The sequence below is a fragment of the Tachypleus tridentatus genome, chromosome 10 (genome assembly GCF_004210375.1).
Source record: "Tachypleus tridentatus isolate NWPU-2018 chromosome 10, ASM421037v1, whole genome shotgun sequence".
NCBI classification, from domain to species: domain Eukaryota; kingdom Metazoa; phylum Arthropoda; class Merostomata; order Xiphosura; family Limulidae; genus Tachypleus; species Tachypleus tridentatus.
The window spans coordinates 70,173,372-70,193,038 of NC_134834.1; the positions used below are offsets into that span (position 1 = coordinate 70,173,372).

At 31.5% G+C, this 19,667-nt stretch overlaps 1 protein-coding gene across 4 annotated transcripts in view; it reads right to left on the reverse strand.

Moving 5' to 3' along the window:
* The window catches only part of LOC143229521 (dnaJ homolog subfamily B member 12-like), a 41,856-nt gene extending 22,279 nt beyond the window's left edge, over positions 1 to 19,577 (reverse strand). The window contains exons 1-3 of one of the 4 annotated variants that reach the window (XM_076461981.1): positions 19,366 to 19,577; positions 19,080 to 19,205; positions 12,126 to 12,309 (exon numbers count right to left, since the gene is read on the reverse strand). In XM_076461981.1, coding sequence (XP_076318096.1) covers positions 12,126 to 12,304 — 179 coding nt within the window. In that variant the 5' untranslated portion in view covers positions 12,305 to 12,309; positions 19,080 to 19,205; positions 19,366 to 19,577. Of the gene's footprint in view, positions 1 to 12,125; positions 12,310 to 15,742; positions 15,768 to 19,079 lie in introns of those variants that run through there. The other 3 variants (XM_076461982.1, XM_076461979.1, XM_076461980.1) reach the window with 3 other exon arrangements.
* Between the last annotated feature and the right edge of the window lie 90 nt (positions 19,578 to 19,667).

Sequence of the window (19,667 nt, forward strand, 5' to 3'; positions counted from 1 at the left end):
CAGATCAGCAATTCAAAATTTCCCTACAACAAATCTGTCACTGGCTTTCTTTTATGGAATTACATTTCAATAAATGACTGTGCAAAAATTCTGTTGTCAGAATGTCTAGAATAATTTCCACTAATGCAGTACAAGACTAACTGGTCTATATTTTCCTAGGCAATTCTTTTCACTACCTCAAAATGAGTAGCATTAACAACTCTCCAACTGTTACAATAAGAAATGTAAATATTTATTGTTTGCTTTACTAAATTTCATACAAAGCTACTCAACAGCTATCTAAACTAGCCACATCAAATTTTGAAATGATAAACTGAGGGAAGGCAGCTAGTCAAAACCACTGACTGTCAACTCTTTATTAATGAATAGTGGAATTGAAACATCATGTTACAACATTCCCACAGCATGACTCACAGACTGAGTGAATACTGATAATACCATCTTCTGGTACTTAAAAATGGAGAGAGAAAGGCACATACCTCTGCTCCATAACCTCCTTTAAACCTTGTGGGAAAAAACGTCCATTTCTGACTGTATTAACTTTTAATATCTGTCTTTCTACTTATCACCAAACAATCAATATCTTTGTAAATTCAGGGCAATTACAATATTTCCCACAGAACTTTCATTGTCAGGAATTTTGCTATCTTCTCTTAAAAAATCAGAAGGGAACATTTAAAAATCTCAGACAACTCATGACCTTAAACAAAAAAAACTTGTAGTCAACATCCTTTAACAAGTTAATCCCCATTCTAGCATTCTGCTTATGTTTAACATAATTCAAAAGAAAAAAACATCAGTCACTTTTAACATTACCAGCCAGCTATTTCCCACAATTCATATTCGATTTCTTAAATTTATTTCTCTCTCTTTCTCTTTTTTTTAACAAAATCCCAAGCTTTCATAACTTTTGTATATTCCAACATATCTGGCATTTTAAACCTCCCAAAGTTATGAAATTTATCTCTGATTTTCTCCTCTGTCTTTGGACATTAATAAGGCTCGATTTTTCCCTGATATCCTTTCCCTACTTTTAAGAGCATATGTCTACCTTAAAATAGAAGTGCTTTACGTTTAAAAATTCCTAATATATTTCCTACATTGCCTTTTAACTCATTATCCTGATAGGTCTTATTCAATAACATCAACACAGTAATATGAAAACAGAAACTAATTACTATGATACTATGGAACTGTGTACTGCAACAAGTATACCTTCACACTTTAAGGTCAAAACCCAAAAAAGTAAAACTCAGTTATAACCCAAGGAAATAATATAAATGAACCCTAATATTTTAAACAATGTACTAATGAGAGCAGTGAATTTATACAAAACAGGAAGAAACATTGATATTTATAACAGATAAATTTGAAACATTACTTGTCTTTTATATACTGTATTGAATTCAGACATTTTGCATTGGTTATCAGACTTTCAAATTTTATATTTGGCTTTACATAACAAGTCATAAATATTTCTTGTGTTTCTAGCTTAGTCAAAAGTATAATTGCAGTAATGTATTAAATACTTTCCAATTACACATATGATTAACTGCTAATATAGTTTCAGATTATAATACATATTACTTAGGATAAAATAAATCACTTATGTGTACTTTTGGTATTTTGCAGTTTGTGTGTTATAGAAAAGTAAATAATTGTTCAGAAATAAAAAAAAAGACATTTGAAGCTTTTGAGGTCAAGTGTAACAAACATAAGTTCTAATTCATACCTGAAAAACAGTTAATTAATATTCTTGCTGATTATAAAGAAGTTTCAGAACAGCAAAACAAACTGTTTGGAAAAAACACAAACAATATCTGTCATGTATAAAAAAATAATTTGATATTTATTCCTGCTGCTGCTGAACACAGGTATGATAAAAAGGGGTTTCTTATGTTTGCTGTTAACTTACACAGTACATGTTTTCTTGGAGGAATGATCATGTCCTGTGAATATTGGTGTTTTACATTACCCTACTAAAGATTTTAAAATAAACAGAAAAACTGTAGAAATGGTACCAGCTATCAGAACATACAATAATGCCAGCAATGTTTGAGGAAATAAATACTAGGAAAGAGAGAATAAATTCTGAAATGCATCTGAAAAAAACAACCTGTAAACAATCTCCAAAATCAAGCTGTTACCCTACATCCAGTAATTATCTAATGAAAAGTTGTTTCAGTCATTTGCTTCATAAACAGACAGACATACAGCCAAATAAGATTCCTCTAGGAAATGCATTGAGAAATAGTATTTAACCAAAACACTTGGAGTATGACTTGTTAATATCCCACCACAAGATATCATCATAATTACAACAGCAGCAGGAAACACTGAAATTTGAACAACAGAGCAGTGTCTGCAAAATGACTGATACATTCCTTGCAAATTCAGGTTGACAGCATCTTAATTTGGGAAATCCAAGATACTGATAGAACTATAAAATACACATAACTTGACAAAAGCAACATACAATCTTAAAAAATCTAACATGTCTACCTACAGTAAGACAAGGAATTCAATATGAAAAATCTGTAAACTTAAAACTAAAGAGATTGACAATCTTGGTATAAATAATACAGCTGTAGATTTGTTACAAACCCAAGCACCCCCTATGTATGTTTTTCATCTGATGGACTAGATATATAAATAACAAGTATATCATGGTGGAAAGCAAAATGTTATTAGTGGTTACTGCAAATAAAAATGATAAACAGATAAAGATGTATGTATATTTAGAAAATATGTAATGAATTAGATTAGAAAAAAAACACACCCTTATTATTATCAGATTCAGGGCCAAGTTGCAATAACAGTTGTTCATAAGTATTAACAGTTTCAGCAGATGATACAAAACCTTTGTTTTAATTTTAAAAATTTCTTATCCCAATTGCTTGGGTATCATTACTTCACATTTTTCTTGCCTGAATGTGTAAGACAGTCTTAAGTTTGTTTTAAAAAATTAGTTTTTTCTCACTTAACTTTGCGTACTCTTTTTAAAAACCTATTCAGAAAAACATCCTATAGTTTTAGTGATTATTCTTTATAGAGGTATTTGGAAACACTTGCATAACTAAATGAAAATATGACATTAACACTTCTGTTTATGTTGATGTTTCACTGGTATTGGTTCTCTACATATTTCAAATTAAATATTACTGCAGATTGAAACACATATGTATATTTATTTATGCATTAATAATAGGGATGCACTGGTACCTGCCCAGGTATTTGACTATCCAGTAATACTTAGCTTCAGCTAAGTGCTGAAGTTAAAAAAAAGAAAAAAAAATGAATCAGGGCAAATGAAAATGGCATCTAAGCCCTGATCTTTGTGGAAACTTGCACATACTAAAAGTTATAATCAGTAATCGATTTAGGTAAAAAAAACATGTTCTGAGTAACATAAACTGACAGCACACTGAAATTCAGGATTCAGAAAACAACAGGGGTTAATAAGAGGCATGGCTCAAGATGTGAATTAATGGGAAGGTGGGAGTTTTCAAAACAAAAAGGGTTGAGGTTTTAGAAATTCAAGCTTGACATTAATTGGCATAATGATTCTAAAATGTGTCAACATCACTGTTTCTGCATTTATTTTCACTGGCCAGAGAAATCACATGGAGTTGGTGAGATATTTTCAAATTTTCTACCCTAATAAAAATTAAATTCCAAAGTTGTCAGTTTCTTTAGTTTTCCACCTGATACATTGCTACTGACCCCAGGATTTCCAATTCAGTTCATCACTGCTTCTCACTATCATGCAGTTTTTTTTAATCAAAAACTTATTTTAACATGCTGTTTCTGTAATTTTTCATTTTAATGATAAACATGGCTAGCTCAGTCTGGAGATATTTTTTGAAGGAACACAAGGTGGATCACTTTGCAATGTGCATCCTTTGGTTCGTAATTACATCTAGAGGTGGTACATCACCCAAAACATTTGGAACCAAATCACTGGGAAATCATCTAGCTTCATTTCACAAAGAGAATTTACAACCATACAAAGTGACAAAAATGAGAACAAGAAAAGGAAACAAGCAGCTGATATTTCAATGGTCAAGAGGAGTAAAATGCAAACTCTCAAGTATTGTATTCAGAAGATTTAACCCTTCTCCAGTCATGATCCATGTCCATCATTGATTACTGGTATAATTAGTGAAATGATGTGTTTGATAAGCAGCCATAATTAGTTAATAAAAATGAATCATGGAAACTTTTAATTGCCACCATAGAGCCTCATTATAATATATTATCCTGACATCAACATTAAGACTTTGCAATCCCAAAACTATGCAATGAAGCTGAAGGAAAACTGAGAACTGTTTGTGAAGAATCTCTCACACCACGTCAGCATTACCACATACACAAAGACTTCTGAAAAAAACCAAGCATCTTATCTCACCATAACTGCACAGTGAATTGATAGAAATTGAGATTGACAGCTCATGTTTCTATTCTGCAACCTCAGTATGTTCACCTCATGCTTCAAGACAATGACCACAACATCCCATATGTCTGAAATCTAAGCAAAGTAACTAATGTGAGATGCATGGCTCACACCCTACAACTTGTGACACACGATGGAAAACAAAAGCAGAAGTCTATTAAAGACATACTTGATTGTAGACAATCTATTGTTGGTCATTTTAAACATTCATTTTCTATCTCACACAAACTGAGAGAGATTCGGTAGGTATAAAGCTCATCCAGCACAACTTAATTCAGGATGTGCCAAGAAAGTGGAACAGCTCTCACATCATGCTCAAAAGACTAGTCAAACAAAAACAAGCCCCAATAATCCATACCTCTGACCATAACAACTGCATCTTTACTCAATCCCAGTGGTCCATAACAAAAAATGTTTCTTCCATTCTTGATATAGGAGCACAAAACAAAGAAATGTAGAATGATATAAAGTCCCATGCACACAGATTACAAAGAACTCTGAATGACAACATCCACAGGCAAACAACAACATAAAATACAATTTAAAAGAGAGGTGAAACAAATAACACAAAGCTAATGGCTAAAACAGAAGATAAGGTAAAACAACTGTAAAATCCAAATTCAGTAGCTGAAAAGATAATTTGGGTTGAAGAATATGAAAGAATTTTAGTAGACCAGATAGAACTGGAGAGTCAAAAATTTTCTAATATTTATAAAACATAAATATAGTGGAAAAGAATGTCCTATATAAAGCCACCATTGATAAAATAAGGCCACTGTCAAATACTCAAGTTAAAAAAATGGGATATGATAGATACACTTTTGGATGAAGAGAGCTTAAATTCCTTTTTATACACCATTCACGATACATATTCCATTCCTATTGATAAAAGATTGTGGTTGAATTACAGACAGATCTAGTTAAGTACAGAGAAACATTAGAAGTTAAACCTTTGTGTTAGATAAAGGACAGCATAACATCCAAGCATGAAAATTTTATTTACAAACATTTGGGTGAAGAATGTTTGATTGAATTAGTCTCAGAAACTGCCAATGTGGAATAGGTAGAGGTAGACATTTTTGCAGATACTGAAGAAGCAGAAACCATGTATGAGTTGGTCAAAAAGATGCAACCAAGAGAATTTGACAGGAAGTAGAACAAGCAATAGTCAGAACCCAGAACAATAGCCAAATCAGGGGAAAGGCATGCAGATGTAAACCTGTCCAGTCCTAACTGAAAGCATCTATTGCCAAAGTCTGAGAATGAGGTATCAAAGATCAAAACAACTACAGTTGAGAATTACAATGATTTGGAAAAGTATCAATCATTGGAGACCCAAACTAAAAGTAAATCCATTGAAAAACCTCATGATGTAGCACCCATTCTGTGGAAGAATATGGCTGGGATGAAATAAATGATCTGCAATTAAATACATCATTTCTGGAACATAGCATGCTGAGAAATTGATAAGGTCGGAGTGAGCCCAACAGAGAAAATCGAATGTACGAAAATAAACACCTAGTGAATGTGTCCCCCTTAATGAAAATAATGAAATACCACCATGAAAGTGTCAGAATGTATCATGACAATTTTCCTTTTCAAGAGAGACAGACCTTGAACTATTGCCTAGCGTAAAGTAAGGAGCTTGAAAATACCAAAGTGTAGGGTAGATTCATCTTCCATTCAAATATCACAAAACTCTTGACTTTGGAGATATGCCTCCCATTCCTAAAGAAATGCATCTATGAGCAGATGGATCTCAGGATGAAATGATTGTATACTGATACCCCAATAGTAGTCTTGTTCTGATCCAACCACTACTGGAAATCTTGTTGCTCCTGAGTAAGAAGACTGAATGATCCAGAGGATAGGATTATATGATCCAAGGGTTGCAAAATGACCACTAAAGGGAATTAATATATGCTCATTCAAAAGGTGTGAGAGGGTTGAGAATGTTTACATTCCCAAACGAAAGAGAACTATCCACACAGTAGGAGATGGAGACAAAGTAAAAGCCTGATAGCTATTTCCATAGCTTGAAGCCTGATAGGAGTTAGTTGAGCACAACTTGAGTGAATCCTGAAAAATGCATCCAAATGGATATTGTGTAGGTGACAAGACATATTTCTCTAATCTGATAAGGAAGCCTGCTTTTGTGGCTTCTGAAAAGAGAATATGTGTGCTGTTCTGCTAACTGACAGGATGGAGCCAGAAGTAGCCAGTCATTCATATAACGATGTGTGCACAACCCAAGGAATGGAAATGATGAGAAGAAGCTTGAACAACCCTGCAAAAGACATGTGCTGATTCAGGATCAAAAGTAAGAGCTCAGAACTGTAACATCTAACTCTTTTACAAAAGCCTAAGAAACCTCAGGGAAGATTCTGCAATGGAAACATAATAGAGACAAACTTGGTCTTCCAGAGCCCTGTTGCAAAATGCCATCATAATTTGAGAAAAGATTCCACTGTTAGTTGAGGAAAATCTAACAACTGGTTGAGTAGGAATACTTCAATGATTGGATGCCAATCTATTTTTGGGTACCAAGAATAAATAGAAATAAAATCACAGAAGAATGAGATCACCCATCTCTACTGCCTTTCCTTACTAATAATTCTCTTATAGCCTGTGGACTGTAATCCATTTGACAAGAATCTATTGGATGTGGAAAGGCAACAGGTTGAGCAGACAAAGGTGGAGGTGATGTAAATTGACCAACCCTGAAGCCAGAACATAGAGTACCCATGAATCTCTGGTGAAAGAACTTTAGATGTCCAAAAGTGATGTTATCAAGCTCCCACTGCTACCCTGCTCACAGAATATCCACTGATGCCAACATCATCCATCTGCTAGAGCTAAAAATCCTCAAAATATAGATGGACCCTATTATGGGAAACAATAGGCCTGGTAACTGAAGGAAGGATGTTTTGGAAACACTATGGGCCAATACTCACAAATTAAGCCAGAAAGACAAAAAAACCAATAATGATAAAGAATAATGTAAATAGGCAGTATCAAATCAAAATTCTAACATCTCTGAAACTCCAGCAAATAACATGGAACTGAGATAAGAGAAGGAGCTTCCCATAACTTTCTGAGGGCAGAAAATGGTAAGTGAACCTTCTCTAAAAAAGTATCTCTCTACCCAATAAATCCCAGCAACAAACCAGCCAGGAACCCAAAGAAAGAACAACAGAAGACAATCTGACTAAGGTAGACATCAGCAAAATCTCCAACTCATCCTCAAATTGCTGAGGGGAATGTTGACAAGCTTCAGACAAACGTTGAAGATAAATACCTCAGGACAGTTGGGAGTGTTAGACAAATGCAAGAAAACTGTGATATTTTCAAAGTGACCATAAGTTCCAATCCAGACCACCACAGATTCAAAATGGGGTCCATCCACTGAGAATCTAGATATACCTTCTTCTGCTGATCTGATAAACATGAGGGGCAAGATATATCTATCCCATCATGTAATTGAGCAGCAAGTCTTCAGTGTGAACAGCAGTATCAGAAGATGGAGAAAAACCAAATAGTCACTTACTGTCCCTTCTGCAAACAAAGAAAGAGTAGAATCAAATGCAATAGGAGAGACCCCCAGAGCCTCACTAACCCAACTAACTAACTGAAGAAAAGGGGCTGGAGGTGACTGATAAAAACAATCCTTTGTTGATGCTGAATTTGTAAAGAAGGAACCAGGAAAAAGGAAGTCTAATTCTCACTGCACATTCCCAGGTCATCAGCAAAAGCCACTTCAGAACACCTTGGAGAGACACCCTTGGTCCACATATATGGCTCCCTCTCACCACAACAGGTCATATCATGGAGAGCTTTGACTAAGAATAACCCAGATAGCAGAAGTGGAAGAAAAGGGGTCTGGTCTACCTCTGTAGTAGAAACATTAACTCAGTAATTCATACCTAATGGTACCTTTTTTGTTTTTGTTTGTTTGGTTAAGTAACATATAAAGATAATTGAAAATATAACCATAGAAATGTCAACCTCACTCAAATTCACAACGTAAATACTAAATAATCACAACACTCCTGTTACTAAAAATAACCTGTGCCAAATGATTTGTTGATAAAAAGTGATTACATTTTCGAGATGAGGTGCCAAAATACAGTACCGAGATAGAGGGTGCATTGAAGTTGAAGAAATTTGCAAATTAGAATTTGCCTAAGGTATTTGAGTGGGATATAAACAACAATGAAATGGTACCAACCCTAAATGTTTTTAGTGATAGGTCATAGAGATGCACCATTACCCTGATATGATGATACTGCAACGATACAAATTAATTGTAAATCACAGGTTGATCATATTTTTGATAGTACATTATTGCACCGTGATAAAACTGCATGCTTACTTATAATTTTTATGCAAAATTATAAAAATTACATAAGATTAAATATTCATTATAGAATATTATACTTATGTGTTAATGAAAAATATGGGATGGATTTTTTTTTCACACAAGCAAGTACCACAAGCAAACAAGAATAAGCTTCAGGATGTGAGTGCTACTGTTATACTCAAGCTTTTTTCATAATGTGATCAAGTTAAATTGATTTGGTTTCCTGTAGGCAAACAATGCTGACAGATGATTGCTTATGCACTTTTAACGAGCTGTTGTTTAGGGTGGGGGTTGATGGAGAAAATATTTTATTTACCAGGTTTTTCAGTTTTAAGAGTATGATCTAGTCTCACCTACATAAAACTTTAAATTTTGTACCAACATGTACTTTAAATTTTTCTGTGTTCATGATACCACAGTTCCCCCCCCCCTCTTGTTATTACTGGGCAATATGTGACATTACAATTTTTTCCTTGCAAGTTGCTGTAACATGACACATCTCAAACGAAATATCATGATATATCATCTTGGTATCAGCATATCCACAGTAGATCACTCACATGTCAAGATAATTTCTTTTTAGGTACACTGTGCCCCTCCCAAGGCTAAGGCTTGTAATCCTAAAATGAGGGCTCAATAGACATGATGGGAACAGTGCAGGTAGATCATTGTGTAGTTCTGTGCTTAAATACAAACAAATAAAAAGATGAATTGTGCTATCTTATATTACTGTTGTTCTGTTTTAGTACTTTATGCAGTAAAATGGTTCAGAAATGGTTAGAAATAAAAGAGTGCCCCTACTTCACCACCCTAAGTTTGAAATGGATGCAATCAAAACCTTTTTTTTTTTTCTTTTGGCCTTACGCAATGATCACTTTTCCCAAAATACTCCTACACTTCATACCTTACAACCATAACATCATTGGTTAACAATAAATTTATATTTGCGTCCTGGTTGGCTCTCTGACCGTTTGGTGTAGAAAACCACAACAACTTATAACCTGAAATTTGAAATAAATCTTATTACCAATGTTCTCAAAATCCAAACAAGTTATTTCCTCTACATCATAGTTTTCCATTTCAACCAGAGCCCTAAAATCATCCATTATTATATCTAATGCTCTTAACATTATAAAAATAAATAATAAGCTTATTCTTAATTTTTTTAAGTTTATCTTTAAATATAAACAATTATTTACTTTGTTAGGATCTGAATCTCCTAATTTCAAATTCTTTGCTGCCATAGTTATCATCACAAATTTATTTATTCCCAGTCTTCTAAGCTCTATCACTACTAGGCAAGTTCATGTTAAACTTTAATTAATTTATTTATTTATTGAGAGCTTCCCTTGGCTTCCTACTAAGTAACCTGTTTAAATGGAGCCAACTCCATGATATTCACCCTGAAAATACTCCTGCATGTTCAACCACATCACCTTTTGTTTAAGCCTTAGATTCTGCAAAATCATTACCATATATGATCTAAGGAAGTATTCCCAAAAGGGCCACACATCTACTTCTATTATTAAAGCTTTGAAGACATTATGAATAACTTTCTGATTTATAATTCCCAACACTCCTCACTCCTATATGCACTAAAATGTCCTGTGCTTCAACACTTGGTAAACAAATTTTAGTTCCACTCTATGCTCTTCACTATACACAACTATCTTTACACATACAAAGAGTTCTCCATGACATAAACACAATGATTATCTATCTCTCACTGCAAGAAGCCAAAGAGGCAAATCTATAACCCAAAGACTAAATTCTAACCAAATCTGTTTTAGCCTCAACTTTGTTTTATTACTATGCACCATTATAAATCCAGCAATCTTGTTTTCAATATCCACCAAAGAAACCTTTACCCTAACACTATTCATTCCCCCCAATTTTTTTCTACTCCCATTCTGTCATTTTCCTCCTGTATATTTTTGAAAACAAAATAAACATTTAAATTTAAGTTGTAAATTATTAACACACACCAATTAATATAACACAATATATTTTATCATACAATACAGATATAAAAGTTGTGTGAAATTTTGGAATGGCAATAAAAAAGTTCCAAGCTCTTATTTTTTATCACTTGGAGGAATAAAGTTTTTTTACATTTTCTTATCTCCAAATGTTTAAATAAACTACTAAAAATATAATCTCAGTTAAGTTGCTCAAAACATCAATAAAAAAAAGTTACAACATTTTCATAATGCTTGAATAGGAAAAACATTCAAAGTTTACAAAGGTTTTCTTGCTACTAAAAACTACTTGTAGTAGTATATTAATGTTCATAGAAATAAGACTTAACAATAAACACAGAAAGGTTTTCTAATAATTTATTTTATACAAAAGAAATTTAGGTTTGTTTTCAACAACACAAAAACTTTATAATGAAATATTGCTCTGAAGCTATCAAACTAGTCAGAAATCCTGCTGTCAATTTTTCTTTGCTTGTAATCTGCAGATATATTGCACATTTTATACCCACTTGTTTAATACTGTTTATCAAAATTTTCTTATATAAATGTGTATGAAGTATTAACTATATAACACTGAATATGGATGGTGATACGTTTCATTCGCTCCAGTTACCTACTGAACTGGGTCATTCACTTAAAATATCATATGTGCCTTCCTGTGTGAGAAAGATTTCTTTAAACATAGCATACATAGCAGTAGACAGTGATCTATTCCAATAGCAGGTTAACTGACACCTTGAGATAACAACTTCCTTTACATTTTTCATAGAAATTACCAACAGTTAAGAAAGTACTTCATACTCCCTGGGAAATAATATAATTACAGTCCATTTATATAATGCTGTTTCCTCAAACTTCACAGTTCAAAAGGCTAATATTATTCCCATAAAGTTCTCTGGAAGCACCAATTGAGGTACAATTCTTATTAAATATACACATTTTGATTGTTTTGTTTATCAAATATACTGTTTCAATTGTTCTTTTTTTGCATGTGTTCATTTTCTTTCTATGAAAATACTCAGTCTAAAGTCAGACAACTTAGATTTACTCCAACAAAATATCTTTTGTAAAACCTAGTAATTTACTTTTAAGGCAGTTTCTTGCACCTGAAAATACTACACACTCACAGATGTCATTAATTATAATGATGGGTTAACGAATTCAATAAATTAGTATATTAATAATTGAAGAAATATGTTGCAAAATTAATTAATCTCAATCCTAAACAAACCCATGATAAAAGTAGTATTTCTGTTAAAAAGAGAAAAACTTATACCATTCAAATATAAAATAAACAGCAATTTTTTCTGGTGTGTTTTAATACCAAACAAACCTTTGAACAGCTTCTACTTGTTCATTGGTATATTCTACTTTAGTTTCCTCTTTGTGAACCTCTTCTGAAACCCTTGTGTTTGAAGTTTTCCGTCTCTTGAGTGAAGGACTTCTACGTGTTTCAGCTTGACAATCTTTATTATTGTTGTTAGAACTTGTATATTCATTCAGTTTTCTCATCAAGTCTGAAGTAATGAAAAACTTGTTTTTAGTACATAAAGCACAATATGTTATAAAAATCTATGAAAATCTTACTTAAAATGCACAGCTAAGCATTACAGTAAATTTCGCAAACTTGTAAGTGCATGCTCTTAGCACTGCTCTGAGACTTGCATACAAACAGCACTACAACTTTCCATGGTCTAATGTCAAAATATGTTCATTTGATATTTTGATACAATGATCTCCAACAGATAAGGTTAAAAGTATTTGCCAAATGCATTCAGTAAATGTATTGCTGAAAATAATTTTGAACTTCGGTAGTAGTAAAAAAAAAAAAAAAAAGTTATTCCAAATAACATTTATAGTGGAAGAAATGTTAACATTTTTCTTATCTGACATGAGCAAATTATTGTAATCAAAGTAACAAATTACACCATGCCAAAGCAACTTGCATACATTCTTCATAGAGAAATATTTCACTTACTTTTTTCAATTAAATTTTCTTACTGCACTTATTAAGTTTCTAATTTTTACATTTTCTGTTCTTCAATAACAAAAAAAAAGTTTTATCTAACCTAATAAGTTTTTAGCTTTGAAACCTTATTTACTTTTATTACAAAAAATAAACCATAACTAAAAAACAAGAAACTTAGAACATATTTGTAAGTTTTCTACTTCCTTTTTTGCTCTTGAAGTATTAATAAAAGATAATCCTACTTGGTAGGGTTGTTTTCAGTATTTTATTTTTTATTTATTTCAATTTATTTTATTTATTGCAGTTTACAGCAGAAAACATTACAAAATATAAAGAATGCAATGTTCTAGAACAATCAGAGTTTAACTGGTTTACAAATTAAACTATAACCAAGTTTAAATAATTCTGTTGGCTAGTCAAGGTCATTCAGTGATAGCAAAGAATGAAACTGTGCTGAGAAATTCATAAACTGTCATAATAACAAATCAGCTTTATAAGATATTCAAAAAATTAAAATATTCTCTTTCCATTCATTTATAAATAATGGAATAGAATATTAGTGAGGTTTTTTGAAAGGCAGGATATAATAATAAGATGTGAATATAGGTTTGGTTTTTTTGCTTTCATATCTCAGTAAAACAAGAAGAATGGGGACTCAATCTAAATTATATAAAACAATATTGTTAGAATATAGTAAACATATGAATTTATCTCTAATTTTATCAAGTGGCTAAAAAATATGAAAAGGTAGAGAAAATCTTCCCTTTAAGCATAATAATTTATAATTTTAACCCTAACTTTTTAACCCTAAGCATTGTACAAGAAAATGTGTCTTTTAGGTAAATGCAACTGCACTGTCTAACCTTTAGAAACAATGAAAGATTTATTCACTTCTTACGACAATAATCCTGAGTATGCATTTCCAAGTTTACTAATACAAACACTTAAGTATTGTTTTATTCATTTATAAGTGTTTATGACAATATTGTTGGGATCATAAGTGTTTTACCTATAACTACATGGTTACTTAAATACTTTTTAGCCAACTATGGAAAAATATAAATTTCCTATACTAAAATGGTATTTCTGACAGGTACTCCCATTCACATATATAGCTACTGAAACTGCTGGATTATAACCTAACAAAACTTATCATTTATAAAATATAAATCTTATTTTAACAGATAGGTTACTTTAGGACTATATGGAAAACACTGATCAATCCAAAATACTATATTACTAAAATACAAGTATCTTCTTTCATTATAAAAATGCTGAAACTTTGACTATTAAACCTATCATTTTATATAGTTAACTGATATCATACCATTATTGTAATAATCAAACATTACTGCAGCTAATGTAGTGAAGTTAAACATTATTATTTGTTAACACAATATTATCTGAATACATTTTAAAGTTTTATTCTTATTAATTTCATAATGGTTTTCAAACTTTGTTAGATAATGTTAGAACTATCTAAAGTTTTATTTTACAAAATAAATTGATGTTATTCTGATTTTATGTTGTTTAACTTTAAATCTAAGTAATTGAAGAATATAAAAAATACTTGTTTTTTACTTTGACAAGTACCACTTTGTCTAATAAGAAAATCAGTTATGATCATTAATTCTGACAAGGTACCTTACTTCCATTCATTTACACAGTGATTCTCATTCAGTGTTGTGTTGCCTTTTACTTGCAAAAATGTCTTCCCATGACACAAGCCTTTCATTTCCATGCATCCCTTGATTCACATGGTTCAACTGATTCTTGCATGCAAACTATTTTGCAATAAACCTCAAACAACAGAAGTGTTACACATCCATGTCTCACATGACTCCCTTTTTGCTATTCTACATAATTATCACTTCATGTTTAGGCAGAAATTTAAGCACCAGCTGACCGTAGAAAGTGTAAGTGTAATTAAGTACCTATCAGAATTATATTTTCAATTCAGGAAAATTATAAACTACAACAAGGTACCTCACTTCAACTCATATACGTAGCTTGAAACCCACATTGAATACGATGAGTGACTTGTGTACTACATAAAGTAGAAGTATCCTTTGAAAGTATCCAAAAGATATCCTAATGAGGGAGCTGTCAAATAAGAGAATTATAAATAGGAGACTGTACCACTGCTGTATGTGGTATACTATTTGCCCAAACTCTTTTGAAATTCAAGTTTCAACACTGGAATACATAATTCAAAATGAATAGCCAAACACAAATGTGTTGGTAAAAACAAATAAAAAAGATGAAAAAGTTTATAATTTAATGATTTAGTTCCATAACCAAGTAGAAAAATAAAATAATTCCATTTCAGGGTAAGTTAAAACTGGTACCAATATGGATAATAAATAGTAAAGTCAATTAAAGTGCAGTGGAACCCCTCTAAACCCCTGTAAATCAATAAGATTAAAAAAAAACAATCTGAAAAGATCAGAAACTAAAGGTTTGAACATGAGCACTGCCAATCGAAAAATGATAGGTCGAATAACACAGAGGGAGTCACATGAACGTGTGGTGTTTCTAATGGTGGAAATTTGTAACATGATAGTTTGCATGCAAAAATTAATTAAACCATGTTAATCAAGAGGTAGATGGGAATGAATGGCTTGTGGCATACAAAAGTTATAATTTTCTTATGCTGTTAATGTTGCCCTCTATATGCAAAAAATTGTTTATGCATTCCACAAGCCTTTTATCTCTCCTCAACTGTAATTGACTGATTCTAGTCAGTCTGTCATGAAAATCATCATGTGACAACTCTTAAGCAATAAGAGTGCGACATACCCTCTTGACGCATATGACTCACTATACTAAATTCTATTGAATTATCACTTTGAATTTTGGCAGAAAATGGAAGTACCAGTTTTCAGTGGAAAGGAAGAGTGGGAATCTTGAGATAATGTAAGTGTTTATCAGAAATATATTTTCAGTATAGAAAAATCATAACTCCCAATACAGTATATTACCTCCTCTCATATCAATATCTACACTGGTTGGTTGGTTGTTTAGTGTTTATAGGCACAAGGCAACTGGGCTATCTGCACCAAACAACTGGTAAAAAGGTAAAAAAGTAAAATCATTGAAATATATAAAAAGGAATCATCCTAAAAGTCCAATTTTCAAATTAAAATTTTAAACAGAATTAAAAAGACCAATGGCTCTTAAAAATTTAAAAACACAACTGAGATAGAACCACTGCCAATGACACTGTCCAATGTCAAGAATGAACCCATTGTAAAAATATGTTTAAAATGTTGCTGTTGCTCTGATCATAATGATGGCATGACATTAAAAATGTGGGATATTGCAAACTGGATGTATGGAACAGGAACAGCAGTGATAGTATCAAAGCAGATAGACTTAACTGCAATGTCAGAAAGCTCATTCCTGCAAATATTGACATGGCCTGGTATCCAGAAACACTGAATAGAAGTAGATGACAGAGAGAAATTGGACACTTAGTTTTGAATATCATTTACTTTTCCTCAAGTTAGAATTTCAAACCTAGTGACAGCAACAGATAGCTTAAATAGCTTTGGAATAACAAAGACAGGCTAAGCAAGCTCAGCGATAACAGGAATTGACAAAAAAACCTCAAATCATGAGATACCTTCCTTTCTCCATTTATGTAGCTTTGAGCTGAAGAAAAATTGCAATATTTTGATTACCTGAATAATTGTAATAATCCAAAACAGTAATAACAAAAATAAATAAAATTCAATCAACAACTGATGGAATAATAAAAAACAGTAATAACTGGAACAACCAATTTCAATTAATTCATTGTTTCCAAGAAAATCAGGTTAACCATAATTTTAAACAATCAAACACAGTAATAATCTCCAACACTAATTTTCATTGCTTGGTTATCATCATAACATATATAAATTCATTTATGAGACACTAAGCAGTATTTCTGTTGCTCACAGAGAATCAGTTATATTAACTGAATAATTCACTCAGCTATACCTGTGGTAGATATGTTAAGGTCTCTTAATCCAGTTTTCCTTAAGGAGAAAAAAAAAAAAGGTGAATGGTGATCTTCTAATAATTTGTAAGATTATCTGAGATACAAATAGCACATAGGCCTCTGCTTTCTTTGTACTACATTTCATAAGAAAATACAATTAGAGGAAACAGCTTTCAGGTTTGACAACAATGGGTTTGATTCTAGTTCAGACAGTTTTATTTTTCATCAATGTGATAAGCCTGCAGACTGAGTTCCTTTTAGCAACACTTAAAAACTTTAGAAGAGTTTAAGAGGAATTAGTAATTTCTCAATAAAATTTGGTTTAAGTCTTTCTTTTTCATGGTGATGGATGTGCGAAACAAAATAACACAGCATTTAGCTTACAGATAACAAGGGACCTGTTACTCAATTCAGTTTTCTCAATCCATTAAAATGAAATAAGCATAAAAAAAATTCAAAGCCAGCCCTACTTAAATTTTTTCAAGCTTTCATTTAAACTTGACCATGTTTCAAGTCAAACCATTTCAAAGATCAACCACACTATCAGAAAAAAATAATAATACAGGTTTAGCTGAAAATAATTCCCATTTTGCCATAACCATGAATCTGTATTCCCTAGTACCACCATTCTCAACATTAAGTGCAAAAAAAAAAAAAAGCATCAGTACTACCAATTTTCTCAGCAATGTTAAACACCTCAATTACATCTCCTATAAATTTTTTTCAGTAAAAATTTCAAAAGATCCTAACCTGTTCTTCTACAAGATACAACCTCTCTATCTCATACATAATCCTACTACAGGATAAGGGCAATGTCTTACCAGGTATTGGAAAGAAAAGAAAAACAATGTCTCACCCAAATATTTTTCCACAGTTCACCTTTATATTTATTTTTTATTACTTTTTTAAGACATCTTGAAAGTTTATTTGCAATTTTAGGTTTGTTTGTTTCAAGTGAAAACTCAATTATATCAATAAAATTACTTTAAAAGTATTTGTTTCCAAGTGAGAATCTGATTAGGTAGGAAATTTGATAAAATTATAGCTTGTATTTTCTACATGAGAAATTACATGTTGTTGCATAATTTTGGTGTCTCAAAAGAAATGGTTCTATTTCAAAAAACAATTGTCAAACACATTTTTCAGTCTAATACAATAGACTAAAAATGTTCAAACAATTACTAGAAAATATGAAAGACATATAAAAAAACACAAAAAATATGATGATTCAATTCATGTAAAGAAAACCTCAGAGCAACTCCCCACAAGTGAAACATCATTTAAAAATACTTCTCAACTATTTATAAAACTAGACAAATTTTGGTGGTCAACTTCATTTGGTTATCACATTCAAGTCTTATAATTTTTCACAAACTATGCATCTTATGCTTTATCAAAGCAATGTTAAATTTATACAACAAAGGACCAATTTTTTGCACAACTCTGTATTTATAAATAGGAATGCAACATCAAAAGTTAGTTTGTTTTAAAGCAAGAATCAGTGATCATGGAGGTGAGACATTGTTCAATGAGACATTATCCTGGATCCAAAATCCTACTATACTTACTCTGAACTCTTTCCAACAAGTTAATTTCCCTCTTAAGGGGAAGAGCCCATGACTGAACAAAATACTCCAAATGTGGCCAAAATTATCATTAACAGTAATGGTATAAAAATGATGAATTAATGCATTCTAATTATTATAACTTTGTTTTGTTACATGGCATACTACTAGTTAGACCAGTATATTTAATTGGGTATGATGTGTTCCAAATTAAATTTTAGTTCTGGTCTACGTAGTTTTGAAAAGTTATTGAATAAACAAGATCATGTTAAAGGTACAGTCCCTCACATCCACATATATTTTCAAAATAAGTTTACAAAAAGTTAACAGCATACACAAATCATTACACCACTGTTACAAAAGCCTATAACCAGAAGAATTTTTTAAAAATACATATCTCAGCTTCCAAACTTAAACATATTCATTTTCATGTCTTCAATATCTTCATTCCATCATATAAACACTCCATTTACAATGCCAGAAAAAGATATCCAAACCCATTACTTTGAACACCTGAATTTTGTCTCCACTAATTATTATAATACCATTACTAATATTTATATCATCTGATATAAAAGTTAAAAACCTTTCAGAAAGTGATCATAGGTTAAAAAATCTCCAAATTGTTTTAAGAAAATGTTTTTCTTTCAGTTCAAAATCTCATGATAACCTATTGTTAAATACCTGCATTTATTCTCTATTTTTGCAATGGATAATAAAAATTATTTTTAACATAAAATTTGTTTAGGGTAGTCCAAATGCTCTCACCTTTAGCTCTTTCAGTAGGATACAATTTTTCAGCTTTTTGTAAATATCTGATAGCTTTTTCGGTATTTGTTTCCTTAAGACATCTGAGTGCGAAGTCTATACACTTCTCACTTTCATCTTTATTTCCTTCCATGAATAAAAATATTATTATTCTTATTGTTTTTAAATCAAAATAGAAAATATTTGTGTATTTTTCAACATATAGTAACTTAGAAGTCTATTTTCGTTTTTTATCAGCGAGTCGTAGGACTAAAAACGTAGTTCGTGTAAAAGCTTTGTAACTAACCTAACGAATGAGGCAAGGGCTTTTCTCCTAAAAAACAAAAAATCAAAATGTTAATTTTACTTTCGTTTTATCCAAATTGGTTCAAAAATTACAGTTAACGTATCAAAATCTACGAGAATCTATTTACGTAATTAAGTATAGAAAACTACAATGCATTTGAAATGAATTGTAATATCCTATGACGTATTTACCCTAACACAAACATAGAAGCCAATCTTATAATCTTTATGCATCATATTTAAGAGAAAAATATGTAACTGTTATTCTTTACTGACTTTATTTTTTTCCGTAAGAGGATAAAT